Source organism: Heteronotia binoei, chromosome 2 (assembly GCF_032191835.1).
Source record: "Heteronotia binoei isolate CCM8104 ecotype False Entrance Well chromosome 2, APGP_CSIRO_Hbin_v1, whole genome shotgun sequence".
Taxonomy (NCBI): Eukaryota; Metazoa; Chordata; class Lepidosauria; order Squamata; family Gekkonidae; genus Heteronotia; species Heteronotia binoei.
The window spans coordinates 192,272,970-192,293,448 of NC_083224.1; the positions used below are offsets into that span (position 1 = coordinate 192,272,970).

At 48.0% G+C, this 20,479-nt stretch overlaps 1 protein-coding gene across 1 annotated transcript in view; it reads right to left on the reverse strand.

Moving 5' to 3' along the window:
• PDE4C (phosphodiesterase 4C) overlaps positions 1-19,536 on the reverse strand; it is a 40,223-nt gene extending 20,687 nt beyond the window's left edge. The window contains exons 1-6 of the mRNA XM_060232761.1: positions 19,360-19,536; positions 14,127-14,163; positions 11,266-11,339; positions 5,057-5,109; positions 3,297-3,409; positions 2,768-2,861 (exon numbers count right to left, since the gene is read on the reverse strand). Coding sequence (XP_060088744.1) covers positions 2,768-2,861; positions 3,297-3,409; positions 5,057-5,109; positions 11,266-11,339; positions 14,127-14,163; positions 19,360-19,478 — 490 coding nt within the window. The 5' untranslated portion in view covers positions 19,479-19,536. The remainder of the gene's footprint in view (positions 1-2,767; positions 2,862-3,296; positions 3,410-5,056; positions 5,110-11,265; positions 11,340-14,126; positions 14,164-19,359) is intronic.
• Between the last annotated feature and the right edge of the window lie 943 nt (positions 19,537-20,479).

Consider the following 20,479-nt stretch of genomic DNA (forward strand, 5'->3'; position numbering starts at 1 on the left):
CCAGCTTGGAAAAGGCATTTCAAGTTAAAGTTGCTTTCTTTCTGCCTCTTCCTTCCTCCATCTATTTGCAGCTCTCAAACATCCAACGTTCATGTCTTGTGGCTCTCAAACACCTGACATTTATTCCACGTGGCTACTACATTAAACAAGGTTGGCCACCCTTGATATAGAATATTATTTTTCACACGGAGCAAGTTTGTTATTTTTCTCCAGTGGCAACGCCTGGCCAGAACACGAGTCTGGGTGGGGAGCAACTATATGAATCCTGCAGGGCCTGCAAAACCGAGTTATTCCAACAGGCCTTTGGGGAGGGACGATGGCTCAGTGGTAGAGCATCTGCTTGGTAAGCAGAAGGTCCCAGGTTCAATCCCCGGCATCTCCAACTCAAAAGGGTCCAGGCAGTAGGTGATGGAGATGGAGGGACGGTGGCTCAGTGGTAGAGCATCTGCTTGGTAAGCAGAAGGTCCCAGGTTCAATCCCCGGCATCTCCAACTCAAAAGGGTCCAGGCAGTAGGTGATGGAGATGGAGGGACGGTGGCTCAGTGGTAGAGCATCTGCTTGGTAAGCAGAAGGTCCCAGGTTCAATCCCCGGCATCTCCAACTAAAAAGGGTCCAGGCAATAGGAGATGGAGATGGAGGGACGGTGGCTCAGTGGTAGAGCATCTGGTTGGTAAGCAGAAGGTCCCAGGTTCAATCCCCGGCATCTCCAACTCAAAAGGGTCCAGGCAGTAGGTGATGGAGATGGAGGGACGGTGGCTCAGCGGTAGAGCATCTGCTTGGTAAGCAGAAGGTCCCAGGTTCAATCCCTGGCATCTCCAAAAAGGGTCCAAGCAAATAGGTGTGAAAATCCTCAGCTTGAGACCCTGGAGAGCCGCTGCCAGTCTGAGAAGACAATACTGACTTTGATGGACACAGGGGGTCTGATTCAGTAGAAGGCAGCTTCATATGTTCATATGTTCACTTAAACTGGGAGAGGATTGCCGCCTACACTACTGAGATGTTGGAACTACTACGGGTTTAACTGTTAGTAAAGGACAATCTGTTATTTAACAGCATTGTAAAATGGTTTTAAAATGTTTTAAAAGGTTTTAATACTCAGGCATCTGGTAATCACAACAGTTCTTCATAAAAACTCGACCAGACCCTTTACAAATTTTGAAATCCTGCTAAAGAATCAAAAATTTAATGAATCAGGACTGGTGTCAAAACTGTATAAAATACTCCCAGGTCAGGGGTGGCCCACAGTAGCTCTCCAGATGTTTTTTGCCTACAATTCCCATCAGCCCCAGCCATTGGCCATGCTGGCTGGGGCTGATGGGAGTTGTAGGCAAAAAAAAACATCCAGAGAGCTACCGTGGGCCACCCCTGTCCTAGGTGATACCAAAGAAAAAAATACCACATTATTTAAAATTATGGCAAGAAGGCCGTCAAAATAGAACAGAGCAGGATTGGGGCCAACTTTGGAATACCTTCTGCTTCACTTCAAAAATTTTTAACATACGATTCCAGGCTCTAAAAATGGCTACCCGTTGGTATTATACTCCTAAACAACTCTATAGCATGAAGGGCGATTAGTAGCCCTTTCTGCCGGAAAGATTGTGGACAAGGTGGTGACTTCATACATCTGTGGTGGCCCTGCCCTAAAATTCATAATTTTGAGGTTCTTATATTAAAAGAAATGAAGGAAATCACTGGAGAATCTCTCCCCTTTCACCCAGAGACTGTTCTGTTAGGCTGGTGGCCCTATGCACCATCAAACAAAATGTCTGTAGACAGGATTGCCCTCTTGCTGACAGTAGCTTGCTTGGAGGTTGCTGCACACTGGAAAGACACGGCTCTGCCTTCAATACATGCTTAGAGAACCCGACTGTGGGATTATTTCCTATTAAGTAAAATCTCAATTTATAATGCTGATGCTCTGACAGAATGTACTCAAGAAAAATTTACTGTGTTCTGGTTCCAAATAGTGGAATATCTCACCAAACATAATTCTCCCCCCAAAAACGTTTTTATTATGATATGTTCTATGTCTAATATGTTCTGGGCTCACTTTCTCTCCTCTGGTCTGAATGCAAAAAACTGTGAGCTCTAATGAGTTGAGTTTGATTAACTGGATTTCTTAATGGAATATTGGGACAGTTGTTTGTACATTCCTACAGTAGAATCAGTCAATAGAATATATTTTCTCTGGATGCTCTTCAGTATAATTGTATGACCGCTCCTCGGTTCTCTATTTTACGGGTTACTCTTTCTTTTTCTTGTCGTTTTTAAAATTTGTTTATTATATCCTCACTAAGGCTGCATTATTTGAGGTGATAGTTTACGGTGTTCTTTATTGTAAACTGAAAATCTGTTAATGAAAATCTGATTAATTAAAAAAAGGGAGGGGGGGAAGGTTTTAATAGTGTTTATTGTCTGAAGTTTGATCGTTTAATTGCATTTATTGACTGAAATTTTGAACTGATTGTTAGCCGCCCTGACTCTGCTTGCAGAGAGGGCGGGGTATAAATTAAAGGTAATAATAATAATAATAATAATAATAATAATAATAATAATAATAATAATAATAATATGAAGCAAGATCAGACCCCTGTTCCTCTGGAGAAGCCCAGTCTCCACCATGGCCCTCTGTGGTCCTTCCTGATGCTGGGCATAGGAGATCCTTTTCCTGGAGATCATGCCCAGGCCATCCCAGCTTGCAAGAAGCGCACAGTTTGCCCGTGGCCACAGGGAAAGGGGCAGGCCGCTCGCGCAAGCAAAGACTCACCCAGAAAAGTATTGCTGATGTACTCGGACACCTGATTCCCAGAACGGCTCGTTTCCGACAGGTGTGTCAACTCCCGGTTGAGCATCCTCTTGAACTGGAGACAAAGGAGAGGAATCGCCTTGCTGAAAACGAGGTTATTCCAAATAACCGTACCTATTTTTAAAAGTTATATTTTTGATGACTACTATTTTATTCGATTTTTTCAGATTATGTACTTTATGCAGGTAGCGAACTGAGCTCCTCACCTGTGTTTTGACCGAACTGGGAGACTCAGCCAAATCGACAGGACAGAGGGGGGGCCTGGCACTCTCCTCCCCCCACCGCTATTATCAGCCTGCAGGCCCAAGCCCCCGGCCTCTAGCACAGATCCCCCCTCCACTTGTGCTGCACAACAACCCTGAAAGGCAGGCTAGGGGGAGAGAGAGAGAGAGTGTGATCGTGACTGGGCATTTGAATCCAAGCCCAGCCCAGCGCCGGGACCACCAGAGAAGGGGACCACAGAGGCCACTCCTCACACTGGCGGGCATACCTTGTTGGAGGCCATCTCGCCCACCGAGTGCCTGGTTTGCAGGGTCTCCAGCTGGTCCAAGCACCAGTCCAGCTCTTCCAGAGTCTCCATCGCCAACTTCTGGGAGGCCTCCTCTGTGGAGAGCCACGGGCAGCAGTCAGCAAGGCCCCCACCCTCCCCTCCTTAGCCTGGTCACCTCCCCCCAAGGCACCTCCAGAGAGGGCTTGCCCAAGCAAGAACAAACCTCCCTCCTCCCATCCCCACTTCCCGCCCCTTCTCTGGTCAAGTCCTTCCCTTTAACCTGCTCCTGCTCTTCTGGGGTTGGCCTGGGCTGCTGTGAAGGAGATGGTGGGGAGAGGCTTCAGGTATGAAAGGCAGGAAAAGTCTGTTTGGCATATAGAGACACCTCACAGTCAGGGGATCGCCGCGAGCATGCTGGGAATCCCAAAGGGTGATGTGTCGAAGGAAACCAGGTCACAAAACGAGCGAGAAGCGGGGATCCAGCCGGTACTCAGTTCAAATCTCTCTTCTGCCAAGTAAACTTCCTTGCCCCCTCTTTTGTGTCTGATGTTTGTCCCGGAAAGGACGGCACAGCGCACCTGTGGGCGGTGCCTGAAAGTGGCGGGAAGTTTAACTGGCCAGGATTGGACCTGACCAGGAAAAAGGTTGTTCCGGGAAATGTATAAAACAGGGGACCCTGTTTGCTGGGTACCTGCTGGAGCCTCTCTCCAAAAGAACCCCCAAGTTTCGTAGAACTGACCCTGTTGCTGGGCTGCAGTGACTCTGTCGGGGCGCTCTTGAGTTGCAGGGAGCCCCCAAAGGAAGCCCAGCCTACAGGCAGAAGACCAAGCGGCTGCCCTGCCTGGAGGCAACACAAGCCAGAGAAAGAGAGAGAAAGACCGCCACCAACAAGGAGCGTTCACTTTAAAATTCAGGGGAGAGGCTGGGGAACAGATTGAAAGGCCGACGCAGGCCCCAGAAATCGCAGGCTGCGGTGCAAGGAAGTATCTGGTGGCAGTGAAGGGAGGGGCTCTTGGTTCTGCCACCCCCCCACACACACCAATTTGAGGCTGCCTAGACTGTGCCCCCATGCCGACCTTGGCATGGCACACTGCTTCTTCTGCTGATGCCATCCATCGCCAAGGCACTCCAGATGGGAGGGCGGCTCCACCCCAGCCGTCGGGGAACCATCCAGGGTCAGGGCTCAGCCCCCCAGCTCAGGAGAATGCAAAGGGGGGTGGGTCATTCACCAGAAGGCGGGGGGGGGGGCTGCAGCAGAGAGGAAGAGCTCGGAATAATGGAATCTCTGACGTCAATTGGAGATGTTCCACCCACGCTGAGGTGGCATGAAAAGGAGTGTGGTGTGTGTGGGAGGGGGCGGGGAGGGGACAGTAGAAAACCGGCCTGGATTGCAAGCAGGCTGCAAAGGGTGGGCAGCTCCTCTTGCCAGTTTCATGGCCCCCTGCAGAGTGAGCCCGGCTGAGGTTTGCCAAACGGCCTGGTTTCGCAAGGGCAGGCCTGGGAAAACCTCCCTCCTGCTCCGACCATTTTAAAAGAAATCCTTCCGGGGCTTTCTGAGAAGCAAAGCTAGCAAAAGACCACATTGCTGGAAGAAAAATACCCAATTCTTTCCGCATCTCTCATGCAAAATTTCGCCCTGCTGCACTCAGGCTTTGGCAAACGCCCCGGAATTCCTCAAGGGCATTTGGGAAAGAACGCCACTAGTCTTCCCCGCAGGTTTGTTGTATGCCTCAGATGTGCCCACCAGGGCAGACACTCACCTGAGAGGCTGCTTTTGCACGTGGGCAGGGGGATGGCATTGCTGGACGCTCGTCTGCAAAACACACGGGGAGAGGTGGGCAGTTAGGAGCCCATTTCAGGGGGATTCAGCACCCGCCCCCACCCTAGGCTCTCCCCTCAGCCCACCGCTGTCTTCAATATGAGAACCGCTGGAAGCAATGAAACTTTCACGCAAAGCGTGTAAATATGCGTTTTTAGTGAAGTGAAACAAAAACAAAACTAAGGGAACACTGAACATTCTTGACATTTTCCGCACAAAGTCTCTCAGCCGTCACAAAGAACGGTAGCCTCTTCAAATAGGGCTTAACGAAGACGCGGGTGAAGTCTTTAAATTCTTAGTGTTCCACTCGTGATGGTACGGAAAGAATAAGGAACTGCTTTTCAAAGGACTCCTCACGGTTTCAAGAGTTCTTCCTCATCCTCTTTCTCCCAACGTCCCACAGAGCCAGAGCTCTACTCCATACAACATGGATCCACGCATGCTCTAATTTGCCGCTAGCTCCAGATGTATTTACTATTACTATTGTACTGGCACCTCTGTGTTCAGGCAGGAGCACAAACAAGGAGAGATGAAGGCACTGGAATGCTCCGGGGAGGGGTGAGCATTGCCCAGGTGGGCTCCAGACTAGGGGTGTGCAGGAGGAAAAAAATGGTTAAAATTCGGTTTTCGGTTGATTAAACAAAAAAAGTATCATTATTCCCTTGGAAAGCCGAATCTCATTAAATAAGGGTACCTTTAATAAAGGTATATAAATAAGTATATAACACCAGCAGGGGTCAAGTAACGGAGGGAGGGGTGGGTAGAAAGTAATATATGGGATAGATAAAAAAAGTAATTATTAATGATGCAAGAAATTGAAATTTATTACCATATGTTACTAATAAGATTGTTTGAAAGAGAAAGCCGAATCTCATATTAGGTAAAGGAAAAAAAAACCTGCAAAAATTTGGTATTCCCTTTTTTTTTTTTTTTTGGCTTCATTATACTTTATGGGCCATTTTAGTCAATGGAAAAATCCCATAGAGTACATTCCATGGGCTGGCGGGGGGAGGGGGAGAGGGTTTGAGCGAGAGGCACCAAATTTGCTGGGTACCTGCTGGAGTCTCTCTCCAAAAGAACCCCCAAGTTTCAAAAGGATTGGACCAGGAGGTCCAATCCTGGGGGCACCCAAAGAGGGTGCCCCTATCCCAATTGGAATCAATGGCTGTGAAAACTCCATTGGTTTCAATTGTGGGGGGGAAATAACTAAGGTCAAATAAATCCAAGCGGGCAGCCGTGTTGGTCTGAAGCAGTAGAACAAACCAGGAGTCAAGTTTCACCTTTAAGACCAACCAATTTTTATTCAGAACGTAAGCTTTCATGTGCTCTCTACTTCATCATACCTCATCCCCTCATCTGATCAACTGTGCTTAGAGAGCACACGAAAGCGTACGTTCTGAATAAAAATTGGTTGGTCTTTAAGGTGAACTTGACTCCTGCTTTGTTCTAAGGTCAAATAAGAGAATCTCTTGCCTAAAAAAGTGTTTTTTTCAGTCAGCAGCAGAACCAGCGCATGTGGCCCAGAAGAGGCAGCGCCCCTATGGCATTGCCAAAAAACAACAACAAAAACAAACCCAACAGGACAAAGATCAAATTGGGTAGGAGGGATTTCCTGGGGAACCATTGTTGCCAATCTCCAGGTGAGGCAGGAACAGAGCCCGAAGGCATCCACGAAAAACCAGCCTCGATATTGAAAAACTTTATACAAAATACTTCCTACAAAAGCAATAATACTTCTCATAAATCCAATTACAAAATACCCCGAAACCAAAATCCTTCCGTTCAGTAACAAAGTTCATATCTTTGAGTAGTAGAAGTCCAGGGAAATCCTTGACAAGCCGTGAAGTAGGAGTCCAACGCTTCGACAGCCCTTTCAACAAGGAAGGTGTGTAGACGAAAAGCAGCACGACTCTATTTCGCATCGGCAGCGCAGCGCAATTTCGCAACAGGGAAGCGCATATAGCCCTGTTTCACCAGAGGCTTTAACAAGCTTCACTGATCGCGAATGATTCATACATAGCAATAGCTGAACTTTTTTTTCCTGCAAATTAGAACGGCCTGGAGATCTCCAGCTTTTAAGATCTTATCTGGCCTACTTACAAGGGAAGGGCTAAAGCTCTATGCCAACGTTACTCAAAGAATTTCCTGTCTCAGACCCTAATTGTGACGAGAAGAGCACAAAAGATTTGTGGATGTTCTCTCCCTTCATTGGTGGATCTGTATAATATGGGATGTAAAAGGAAGATACAAATGATCCTAAGGGACCCTTCACATCTGGGCCATTTGCTATTTGAGATCTTACCGTCAGGTAGACGATATAGAGTGTTGAAGGCTAGGACAAACAGATTTAAGGACAGTTTCTGTCCAAGTGCTGTGGTTAGGCTAAATGCAGGGTTATGAAGGATTATCTGTTTTAGATATATTTAAATGGTTTAAATGGTTTTAATGGTTTTATGAATGTTTATCTGTTTTAGATGTATTTAAATGGTTTTAATGTTTTAAATGGTTTTAGATGTATTTAAATGGTATGAATATGAATATGTGTGTTTGATGTGTTGGTATGTTTTGTGGAAGAGCACCTCATTTCATTGCTCTCTTTTTGTTGAGAACAATGACAATAAATTTATCTATCTATCTATCTATCTATCTATCTATCTATCTATCTATCTATCTATCTATCTATCTATCTATCTATCTATCTATCTATCTATCTATCTATCTTTCTCACTCTCTATTTGTCTGTTTATCTATCTATCTATCTATCTATCTATCTATCTATCTATCTATCTATCTATCTATCTATCTATCTATCTATCTATCTATCTATCTATCTATCTATCTATCTATCTATCTATCTATTATTTTTGAAAGCCCACTAATAGCCCTAACTCAGAAGCACCCACTGAACAACTCTCAGACCGACCAGCTTGCCCCTGAAAACAACCTTCTGGAAGTCAAAACTATGCCCCCCAACAAAGCAATTAAACTTTTTTTTTAATGCCCAGGCAAGGCCAGCTTGCCCCCCCCCAACCCAAAGTAGCCCCCCCTTAACAGCAAATTTAAAAAGACCTAACAGGAAAATATTTTTAAGCATTGCCAGGCAAACCAGGAGATATTCCTTCAGCAGCAGGGTAATGCTCTCTGGACATGCACAGAAGATTTTCAAAATGTGAAAAATCCCCTGTGACTGGCATGCGCTTCTTTGGCCCTAACTGGCCAGATTGTCCATCTCTCCATCCCCACCCCCTTTCCTGCTGGCTGCTTGGCCTTACAAAGGAAAGCAATTTAACTATACTGTATAATTGAAGGAAACACAAAGGCATGATAAATTAGATAAGTTACATACTAGCCCTGTTTTTAGCTACTATTGGTTTATTTCAGAAGTCCATTCTTTTGCTAATCCATTCCTGAGTATGTGTGAAATGATAAATATTAACCATTCTAGAGCAGTATCGGGGAGGGGCAGTGGCTCAGTGGTAGAGCATCTGCTTGGGAAGCAGAAGGTCCCAGGTTCAATCCCTGGCATCTCCAAAAAAGGGTCCAGGCAAATAGGTTTGAAAAACCTCAGCTTGAGACCCTGGAGAGCCGCTGCCAGTCTGAGAAGACAATACTGACTTTGATGGACCAAGGGTCTGATTCAGTATAAGGCAGCTTCATATGTTCTTATGTTCTTAGTATTTCCCATTTGCAGGGTCGTGACCCGGTACTGGGCCACGGAAGCCTCACTACCTGGTCACAAGAAAAGTCAAAGCTAGCCCCGCCCCCAACAAAGCTAACCCCGCCCCATCTTTGTGTTGTGCAGAGAGGAGCTGAGATGCCACTCCTTCCTTCTCCCCCACTCCCAGTGTTTGAGAGAAAAGCTAGCATCCACTGGCATTTTAGACCCATGAAGTGTTCTTCAAGGTATGAGCTTCTATGTGCCTTGCAGTATGTTCTTTTGGGGAGATCTCCCCGAGAGGCCTGGACGGCAAAGAAGGGTGTGTGTGTTTTTTTCAGCCGGGTGGGGCGAGGAGTGGGCATTCCAGTAGCTATTTTTTTTTTAACCAAATGACCCCTGGGCAGAATTTTTGCTGCCTGGGGTCATCTGATGGTGAGGAAGGGTTTTTTTCTTTGCCCCCCTTCCTTCCTTCCTTCCTTCCTTCCTTCCTTCCTTCCTTCCTTCCTTCCTTCCTTCCTTCCTTCCTTCCTTCCTTCCTTCCTTCCTCCCTCCCTCCCTCCCTCCCTCCCTCCCTCCTTCTTTCTTTCTTTCTTTCTTTCTTTCTTTCTTTCTTTCTTTCTTTCTTTCTTTCTTTCTTTCTTTCTTTCTTTCTTTCTTTCTTTCTTCCTTTCTTTCCCTGCAAGTGATGCTCTGTCTGTCTGCTTGGTGGTGGGGCGGTGGTAGGAAGCAACAGTGGGAGGGCTTCTAGTGCCCTGGTCCCACTGGTGGACATTCTGGTGCTTTTTGGGCATTGTATGAGCGAATTTTGGACTGGATAGTCCACTGGCCTGATCCAACATGGCTCCTTTTATGTTTATGTTCTTTCTTTCCATGTCTTTCTTTTCTTTTCTTTTCTTTTCCTTTCCTTCCATTTCCTTCTTTCCCTTTCTTTCTTTCTTTCCTTCCATTTTTACTGGATGAAACTTTTCTGTTCATCATACTGTTGTTGCAGACATAGGAGCTCTGCCAATGAAAAGTTGGCACCCCCAGTTGTAGCCAGGTGGCCTTCTATGAGATTTCTGTGTGAGTGAGGGAAAGTAAGAGTTTATTGGAGATTGCTACGGAATATATCAACAGCACTGGAAGAGATGGTACTATGAATTTGGCACCATTTTACTGGTCCTGCTTTTAACAGCTGTCTGCCACCAAAATTAAACTCCTCCTGTAGATATTAAAAAGGATGAAAGTAGTTAAGTGGCTAAGTATCTGCACAACAGGTTGCTTTTAAAGGCATGGGAAACACAGCTAGTAAAAAGTTGCAAGTCCCTCATAAATATCCTTTTTGGGATAACTGCAGAAAAGCTTATATGAACTTCATATAACTTGAAATTAATTCATTAATTGCAGTACAATTCTCTGCTATCTTTCACAGCAATTTCCCTGTGTTTCAACCAAAGAAAAGTATGAAAAACACTGTCAAAAGATTTTCTTGAAACCAAGCAAGCTTGGTTGTAGCTTGAGGTAGGGTTTCAGTAGTAGCAGCTGAAGGAAGGGCCTACTAAATGTGTCAGCATATTTTGAGGTAGAGCAGCTGCCAGGGCCCAGTGTGGGTGATACACAGTGCTGGCATTCCTGATGGCAATAGCAACAGCACTCCCAACTGCATACACTGGCCAGTGCTGTTGAGGAAGGGATGTGTAGGTGGTGCAGGCAATTGAACATGGGCATTAGGAGTGCTTGCAAGCTGGAGAAGAATACACAAACAGATAGGTGCATGCAGGTGTGGGGGTGAAAAGAGATGACCGCCCACTTTCCACCCCCATTTTGGCTCAGCATGAGTTTCAAAGATTTTTCTGAAAATGAATTTACTTCCGAAGAAGAGGCAGGTTTGGGGGAGTGCCCTGGAAGTTCACAGGAGAAGGTGGAATTTTGGTTCAATGTGCCCCAGAAGTGACATCACTTGGTCCTTGACACCACAGGAAATGTCATAATTCCTGTCTCCCGGCTCTACCCCCAAATGTAAGTGTAAAAACAACAGGCACATGGGAAACCCTGCTCTAGAGCATTTATTCTTATTCGCAGTAAAATAACTTGCTGCAACAAATCCCTCCCCTCCCCCCATTGCCCTGATTGAGTTCACACTGATAAAACAGTTGTTAACTTGATGGCTGAGTGACTGAGGAACACATTGAGAATCTTCACCTCTTTATGGTTCTAATTGTAGAGACAAAAGAAGATGAAAGATTCCCCTGAAGTATGCAAGGAAGGAGTATTCTTCTCCCCTTCTCCCCACCGTTGTCCTGATTCCCGAAGGGAAAAAAAGCCAGGTTTTTTCACTTTTTCTCTGGTATGCTTAATTCAGCTACCAGGTCAGATCAGAGAATCTGACTCGGCTTTATGAAAGCCTAAAATTACCGAAAAGGATATTTTCCAGGTTTTTTTTCACATTTTATCTTTACCAATGCACACCCCTACTGCAGACTCACCCTGGCATCCCCCAGGCCCACACTCACTTGCCAGTGATGCGCTCCTGCAGGTGGGTCAAAAGGGCAAAGTTGCTGCGGACCGTCTGTAGGCTGGCCAGGACCTGGTTGGGGGGAGGAGGAGAAGATGATGATATTGGATTTATATCCCACCCTACACTCTGAATCTCAGAGCAGCCTACAATCTCCTTTCCCTTCCTCCCCCACAACAGACACCCTGTGAGGCAGGTGGGGCTGAGAGAGCTCGTACAGCAGCTGCCCCTTCAAAGACAGAGTCTCAGAGTGGCCTACAATCTCCTTTCCCTTCCTCCCCCACAATAGACACCCTCTGAGGTGGGTGGGGCTGAGAGAGCTCTCCAAGAAGCAGCCCTTTCAAGGACAGAGTCTCAGAGTGGCCTACAATCTCCTTTCCCTTCCTCCCCCACAACAGACACCCTCTGAGGCGGGTGGGGCTGAGAGAGCTCTCCTGGAAGCTGCCCTTTCAAGGACAGAGTCTCAAAGCGGCCTACAATCTCCTTTCCCTTCTTCCCCCACAACAGACACCCTGTGAGGCGGGTGGGGCTGAGAGAGCTCTCCTGGAAGCTGCCCTTTCAAGGACAGAGTCTCAGAACAGACTACAATCTCCTTTCCCTTCCTCCCCCACAGCAGACACCCTGTGAGGCGGGTGGGGCTGAGAGAGCTCTCCTGGAAGCTGCCCTTTCAAGGACAGAGTCTCAAAGCGGCCTACAATCTCCTTTCCCTTCTTCCCCCACAACAGACACCCTGTGAGGCGGGTGGGGCTGAGAGAGCTCTCCTGGAAGCTGCCCTTTCAAGGACAGAGTCTCAAAGCAGCCTACAATCTCCTTTCCCTTCTTCCCCCACAACAGACACCCTGTGAGGTGGGTGGGGCTGAGAGAGCTCTCCCAGAAGCAGCCCTTTCAAGGACAGAGTCTCAGAGCAGCCAACAATCTCTTTTCCCTTCTTCCCCCACAACAGACACCCTGTGAGGTGGGTGGGGCTGAGAGAGCTCTCCCAGAAGCTGCCTTTTCAAGGACAGAGTCTCAGAGCGGCCTACAATCTCCTTTCCTTTCCTCCCCCACAACAGACACCCTGTAAGGCAGGTGAAGCTGAGAGAGCTCTTTAAAGCGGCTGCTCTTTCAAGGACAACTCTTGCGAGAGCTATGGCTAACCCAAGGCCATTCCAGCAGCTGCAAGTGGAGGAGTGGGGAATCAAACCTGGTTCTCCCAGATAAGAGTTCGCACACTTAACCACTATACCAAACTGGGGCAACCCAAGTTGAATCAGCCCCATACTTACGATGCCATCACAGAGGAGATGCGAACCATGAACTGATAGTGGGTACCTGCAGTGATGAGAGCTTAGCAAAAACCCTGCGCAAAACCCCCGCTTTTGCTTGGCGCGCTTTGGTTTGAATTATAACGGTCAGGGCAAAGGTTTATAAGTTGGGGGAACTAAGGTCAGTTCCGACAACGTGTGTGTATGACCATGAAGCTGGAATAAAGATCTTGAACTTCTACTGTTTTTTCCTTGACTCTGGGTCTGACACCCTCATGGTCTCATCTAGCAGGACTCTTCTGATGTTCTTATCAGGGGAAGGCCTCAGCTTCTCTGCCCTGCTGTTGGTCCTCAAGAGGAACTGGTGGGCCACTGTGCGAGACAGGAGGCTGGACTAGATGGACCCTCACTGGTCTGACCCAGCAGGGCTCTTCTGATGTTCTTCTCAGGGGAAGGCCTCGGCCTCTCTGCCCTGTTGCTGGCCCTCCAGAGAAATTGGCTGGCCACTGTGTGAGACAGGAGGGTGGACTAGATGGACCCTCACTGGTCTGATCCAGCAGGGCTCTTCTGATGTTCTTCTCAGGGGAAGGCCTCGGCCTCTCTGCCCTGTTGTTGGCCCTCCAGAGGAGCTGGTGGGCCACTGTGCGAGACAGGAGGCTGGACTAGATGGACCCTCACTGGTCTGATCCAGCAGGGCTCTTCTGATGTTCTTCTCAGGGGAAGGCCTCAGCCTCTCTGCCCTGTTGTTGGCCCTCCAGAGGAACTAGGTGGCCCCTGTGTGAGACAGGAGGCTGGACTAGATGGACCCTCACTAGTCTGATCCAGCAGGGCTCTTCTGATGTTGTTGTGAAGGCCTCAGCCTCTCTGCCCTGTTGTTGGCCCTCTAGAGGAAGCGGTTGGCCCCTGTGTGAGACAGGAGGCTGGACTAGATGGACCCTCACTGGTCTGACCCAGCAGGGCTCTTCTGATGTTCTTCTCAGGGGAAGGCCTCGGCCTCTCTGCCCTGTTGTTGGCCTCTCCTGCTGTTGGCCCTCCAGAGGAACTGGCTGGCCACTGTGTGAGGCAGGATGCTGGACTGGATGGCCCCTCCCTGGTCTGATCCAGCAAGGCTCTTCTGATGGTCCTATGTTTTGAACAGGCACATCCAGACCCATGAAGTTACTCTGCTGACCCATCCAGTTCCCTCGTCTCTACTAGAACTGGCAGAGTCTCTCGAGGGCTTCTGGCAGAGAAAGACTTTCCACAGCACCTGTGACGGGAGATTGAACCTGGGACCTCTGGCACGCCAAGCCAGCTGCTTTGCCAGGGAAGCATGACCCCTGCCTCCACCTGCCTGAGGGCACCCAGCAACACTGGAGCCATCATAGAAAAGGCTCTGCTCCTAAACAGAGCAGCATTTCCCTGCCTGATTCTCCACCCACCCACATCAGCTCTGAGTTCCGTCTATGCAAAAAGGGGTGCTGCTTTTCACTGCCCAGAACGAGTTTGCCTTCCTCGAGGTGTACAAAAAGGCTGACACAAGAGGCGGTGGGGCGGGGGAGAGGGTGGGGCCCAAGGTATCCTAGCTCAGGTAGGCAGGCAGACTTGCCAGCCTCTCCACGCCCTGGCTCCTTACCTGAGCAAACGGGGTGACAATCAGGTCTTCTCCATGCCTGCAAGGGAGGAAGGAAAGTAGGTGAGAGATGCAGCGTCCTGGGCTGCAGCCACACCACAGGCCTCGGCGGGATGGGGGCCGTGGGCCCAGCTCTGGCTTCTTCGGGCTCAGTTATCTTGCTTGAGAACTGGTCTGGCTTCATGGCCATTCAGGAAGTGCCCCCTGCTTAAGACCACACAGCCAACACAAAATGGATTCACTCTTAGCACCAATGCACACATTGCCGCCCACTGGTACGTGGGAGTAGGCGGGGTAGGTGGCTGCCTAGGACACTACCCCACCTGCGGGCACCACCAGGCACCCCCTTACTCCTGCTGCTCGGCCGCCGCGCTCTTTGGAGGCTTCCTGTTTCGCTGCCTCAGACCAACACGGCTGCCCACCTGGATCTAAGAACAGCTCTGTGAGGTAGGTCAGGCTGAGTGAGTGTGGCTGGGCCATAGCAAGATCTCCTGAACTGCGGGCAGGGGGGGGACTTGAACTGGGTCTCCCAGATCCTACCCTGATACCTGAACCATTCACCGTGCAGTTAACCTCCTTGCCAATTGACTTTCTCTAGAAAGCAATAACCTGCCTCCTTCTCAAGGGTTGCCTGGGGGGGGTGTCTTGTGTAGAATCTCTCACTGCTTCCTCTCCCTCAAAGCAGCCAAGAAACAAAAAACGGGAAGCCTCAGCCGGGCTGGCTAATTCAAGGAGACGTGACGTTGCTTGTGTTTCTTTCTCGGATTGGTGGGATTTCTAGCCCGTCCTGCCTGCAAATGGGCTCGACATAACCATAAAACAATGAAATACACATTTAAATACGTTTAAAACAATCCCAATTTAAAACCACTACCCTACAATAAAACAACGGCAGCCAGAACGAATTCATAGAATCATAGAATCACGGAGTTGGAAGGGACCTCCAGGGTCATCTAGTCCAACCCCCTGCACATTGCAGGAAACTCACAAACACCTCCCCCTAAATTCATATGATCTTCATTGCTGTCAGGTGGGCCATCTAGCCTCTGCTCAAAAACCTCCAAGGAAGGAGAATCATAGAACCCTAGAGTTGGAAGGGACCTCCAGGGTCATCTAGTCCAACCCCCTGCACAATGCAGGAAACTCACAAGGACCTCCCCCTAAATTCTCAGGATCCTCATTGCTGTCAGATGGCCATTTAGCCTCCGTTGGAAAAGCTCCAAGGAAGGAGAATCATAGAACCCTAGAGTTGGAAGGGACCTCCAGGGTCATCTAGTCCAACTCCCTGCACAGTGCAGGAAACTCACAAGGACCTCCCCCTAAATTCTCAGGATCCTCATTGCTGTCAGATGGCCATTTAGCCTCCGTTGGAAAAGCTCCAAGGAAGGAGAATCATAGAACCCTAGAGTTGGAAGGGACCTCCAGGGTCATCTAGTCCAACCCCCTGCACATTGCAGGAAACTCACAAACACCTCCCCCTAAATTCATATGATCTTCATTGCTGTTAGATGGCCATCTAGCCTCTGCTCAAAAACCTCCAAGGAAGGAGAATCATAGAATCCTAGAGTTGGAAGGGACCTCCAGGGTCATCTAGTCCAACCCCCTGCACAATGCAGGAAGCTCACAAACACCTCCCCCTAAATTCACAGGATCTTCATTGCTGTCAGATGGCCATTTAGCCTCCATTGGAAAAGCTCCAAGGAAGGAGAATCATAGAACCCTAGAGTTGGAAGGGACCTCCAGGGTCACCTAGTCCAACCCCCTGCACAATGCAGGACACTCACAAACACCTCCCCCTAAATTCACAGGATCTTCATTGCTGTCAGATGGCCATCTAGCCTCTGTTGGAAAACCTCCAAGGAAGGAGAATCATAGAACCCTAGAGTTGGAAGGGACCTCCAGGGTCACCTAGTCCAACCCCCTGCACAATGCAGGACACTCACAAACACCTCCCCCTAAATTCACAGGATATTCATTGCTGTCAGATGGCCATTTAGCCTCCGTTGGAAAACCTCCAAGGAAGGAGAATCATAGAACCCTAGAGTCGGAAGGGACCTCCGGGTTCATCTAGTCCAACCCCTTGCACCATGCAGGGAACTCACAAACACCCCCCCCCCCTAAATTCACAGGATCTTCATCGCTGTCAGATGGCCATCTAGCCGCTGTTTAAAAACCTCCAAGGAAGAAATTCCTTTGTATTCTAATCCCTCCTCTCCTGGCCCTTCCTTCAAGGTCTGCTTTCTCTGTCCACAGCCAGTTCTTCTGTGCCCCCTTGTCAGCCCCCTCGGCTCTGGGCTCCCTCCCGGGGACTTGCAGCTTCTTAACATCTGCCTGGCTCCTCCAAAGCTAGAGGGCCTGTATGTATTGTAATCCCAGTCTTGACAATTTCCCCATCCTACACAGAAACCAGACTGCAAACATCCCCTGATAACACGGAGAAGTGCTGCATTAAACCCTGTGGAGGCCCCTCCTAAGCAGTCACAGGGGCCTCCTTGGAAATTATCTGAGTCTGAGCACCCACCTTGCCATCTGTGGCCCCCGCTGCAGCCTGCAGGCCCCTTCTCAAAAGCCCCCTGCGGGGGAGAGGCAGAGAGAGGCAAACTTGGCGACAACGCCAGCAGCAGCCACACCAGAGAAGTTGGGCAAAGAGCGGCTCAGTTGCTGACTGTGAGTGCAGGCTGGGAGGGCTGTAAGCAGAGGGAAAACTGGAGGGGGGGGAAGCCTACTTGGCCTAACTGTTAATCCGGCCCTGACATGGAGCCTCCCTGGAAGCCACAAGCAGCAGTACAATATCCCCCCATCCCGGTGACCAGCCCTCGCAGACAGGAGAGATGCTGCTGAATTTTGAAACAAAACATACGACAGAGAGAATCACAGAGTAGAATGAGAACCCAAATTTAAAACCGTGACAAAATAACGAATACAATCATAAATCCACGTATAATTATTAATGTATGAAACTTCAAAGTATTTGATTGCCATGATCCATTCCAACGATTAGTATTTTAAGGTAAGTATATATAATTCATTTACGAAACGCGTCTAAGCACAATTACGATTTGAAAATGTTATTGGTCTTCTAGAGAATTTAAGAGAACGGGTAAGGGGGAATAGAAAATTATAGTTACAGGTATTGGCATTGTTATTATCTAATCTGCATTCATATATTCTTTCTTAAGATACGAATATTATCACATGTTATTATCTCTTTACATTAAATCATCAACATCTAAATAATATGCTTTAGTGATTGTAAGTCTTCTTGCTAAAATGTCTATTTAAGTCTACGTTTCCAATACAAATAGTATTATAATAAAGAATAGAAGAAGAAGATATTGGATTTATATCCCGCCCTCCACTCCGAAGAGTCTCAGAGCGGCTCGCAATCTCCTTTACCTTCCTCCCCCACAACAGACACCCTGTGAGGTAGATGAAGATATGGGATTTATATCCCGCCCTCCACTCCAAAGAGTCTCAGAGCGGCTCACAATCTCCTTTCCCTTCCTCCCCCACAACAAACACCCTGTGAGGTGGGTGGGTCTGGAGAGGGCTCTCACAGCAGCTGCCCTTTCAAGGACAACCTCTGCAAGAGCTATGGCTGACCCAAGGCCATGCCAGCAGGTGCAAGTGGAGGAGTGGGGAATCAAACCCGGTTCTCCCAGATAAGAGTCTGCACACTTAACCACTACACCAAACTGAATACAGCAGAAAGGAGATATAAGTCCACACCGAAGAATCTTAAGAGTCTTGAGCGTCTAGCCAAACATATAGTTTCACCCAATATTTTCTTGCTTCTTCCTTAGATTTCCCAGCCAACAACTGGGAGAAATAGTCCAGAGCCGTTTCCAGAATTTTCCCCACCAAGTCCATTCATCTAAGCACAATTACATCAGAACAATTAGTTTAAAGTGCTTAGTGCTACAAAGTGCTTGTAAGTCAAAGCGCCTGTGCAGTTCTTCTTCCAAAAGAATATATCTGAAGATTCCCCGACTTAAGGGCAAGGACTGAAGCTAGTACGAGCACGCAGTATGATTCTCAAGTCGTATTACCCTTAAGCGCCATTGTGAAATACAACTTTTTTGATATCCCTCTTTGATAAAGACAGTGGAAACGGTGCGAGAAGAATCCTGCCAGCTGCAGGCTCCGTCAGGGATGTCGGGGAATCTTCAGATATATTCCTTTTGGAAGAAAAATCTGTACAGGCTCTTTGACTTATAAGCACTTTTGTAACACAAAGCACTTTAAACTAATTGTTCTGATGTAATTGTGCTTAGATGCGTTTTGTAAATGATTTATATGTACTCACCTTAAATACTAATCGGAATGGATCATAAGAACATAAGAAAGCCATACTGGATCAGGCCAACGGCCCATCCAGTCCAACGCTCTGTGTCACACAGTGGCCAATATATGTGTGTATACACACACACACACATATATATATATATATATACATATCTATATATATATACTGTGGCTAATAGACATTGATGGACCTCTGCTCCATATTTTTATCCTATCCCCTCTTGAAGCTGGCTATGCTTGTAGCTGCCACCACATCCTGTGGCAGTGAATTCCACATGTTAATCACCCTTTGGGTGAAGTACTTCCTTTTATCCGTTTTAACCTGACTGCTCAGCAATTTCATAGAATGCCCACGAGTTCTTGTATTGTGAGAAAGGGAGAAAAGTACTTCTTTCTCTACTTTCTCCATCCCATGCATAATCTTGTAAACCTCTATCATGTCACCCCGCAGTCAACGTTTCTCCAAGCTAAAAAGCCTCAAGCGTTTTAACCTTTCGTCATAGGGAAAGTGTTCCAAACCTTTAATCATTCTAGTTGCCCTTCTCTGGACTTCTTCCAATGCTATAATATACTTTTTGAGGATATTTGATCATGACAATCAAATACTTTGAAGTTTCATTCCTTAATAATTATAAGTGAATTTATGATTGTATTCGTTATTTTGTCACGGTTTTTCTTTGGGTTCTGAATTTTGGAACAAGTCAGGTTTGAGTCAGGGATGAGTTTGGGCTCGGGATGAAACCACGGGTGCCTTTTGCTCCCCTGACCATATTAATGGCATGACGTCAAAACACACAGCCTGTTTATATGCCCGTTGAGAATTAAAGAAACCCAGGACACAGGAAAAAGGCTCAGGCATGGGATGGAAGGCCTGCTCGAAAGAGACAGGGAGCCCCTCTGCACCCTCCCCAACCCCCCCTCCCCTACTCACATGTCGCTGGCAACAGAAGAATTGCGGGACATGGTCTTGGGCGAGAGGTCATAGTCGCTGTCCGAGCGGTAAAGGAAGGACTCCCGGCGCTGGTTGTGGGGGGCGCCTCCCTGCAGCATGAGCCCAAGGCCTGGGTTGGCTGGGGGTCCAGGGGACTTCGGTTCCTGCCAAAGCCATTCTCAATGTCAAAGCTGCGGAGAGAAGAAGTGGGGAGTTACACGGGGGGGGGGGCAAGATCGCCTCCCTCTGCAGTTTGCCACTGAGCATCGGAGATACACTGCCTCTGAATCTGGAGGTTCCATCTGGCCATCGTGGCTTGTAACAAGTTTAGTTTGTTACTTTGTCCAGTCTATGTCAACCAGAGGACATCGTTACGCCTTTGGGACAGCAACTTCATAGAATCATAGAGTTGGAAAGGACCTCTAGGGTCATCTAGTACAACCCCCTGCACAATGCAGGAAACTCACAAACACCTCCCCCTAAATTCACAGATCCTCACTGCTGTCAGATGGCCCATCTAGCCTCTGTTGGAAAAACTCCAAGGGAGAAGAATCATAGAACCCTAGAGTTGGAAGGGACCTCCAGGGTTATCTTGTCCAACCCCCTGTACAATGCAGGAAACTTACAAACACCTCCCCCCAAATCCACAGGATCTTCATTGCTGTCAGATGGCCATCTAGCCTCTGTTGGAAAACTTCCACGGAAGGAGAATCACAGAACCCTAGAGTTGGAAGGGACCTCCAGGGTCATCTAGTCCCACCCCCTGCACAATGCAGGAAACTCACAAATACCTCCCCCTAAATTCACAGGATCCTCATTGCTGTCAGATGGCCATCTAGCCTCTGTTGGAAAATCTCCAAGGAAGGAGAATCACAGAACCCTAGAGTTGGAAGGAACCTCCAGGGTCATCTAGTCCAACCCCTGCACAATGCAGGAAACGCACAAACCCCTCCCCCTAAATTCACAGGATCCTCATTGCTGTCAGATGGCCATCTAGCCTCTGTTTAAGAACCTCCAAGGAAGGAGAGCCGACCACCTCCCAAGGAGGAAGCCTGTACCACTGAGGAACTGCTCTGTCAGGAAGTTCTTCCTAAAGTTAAGCCGGAAGCTCTTCTGATTT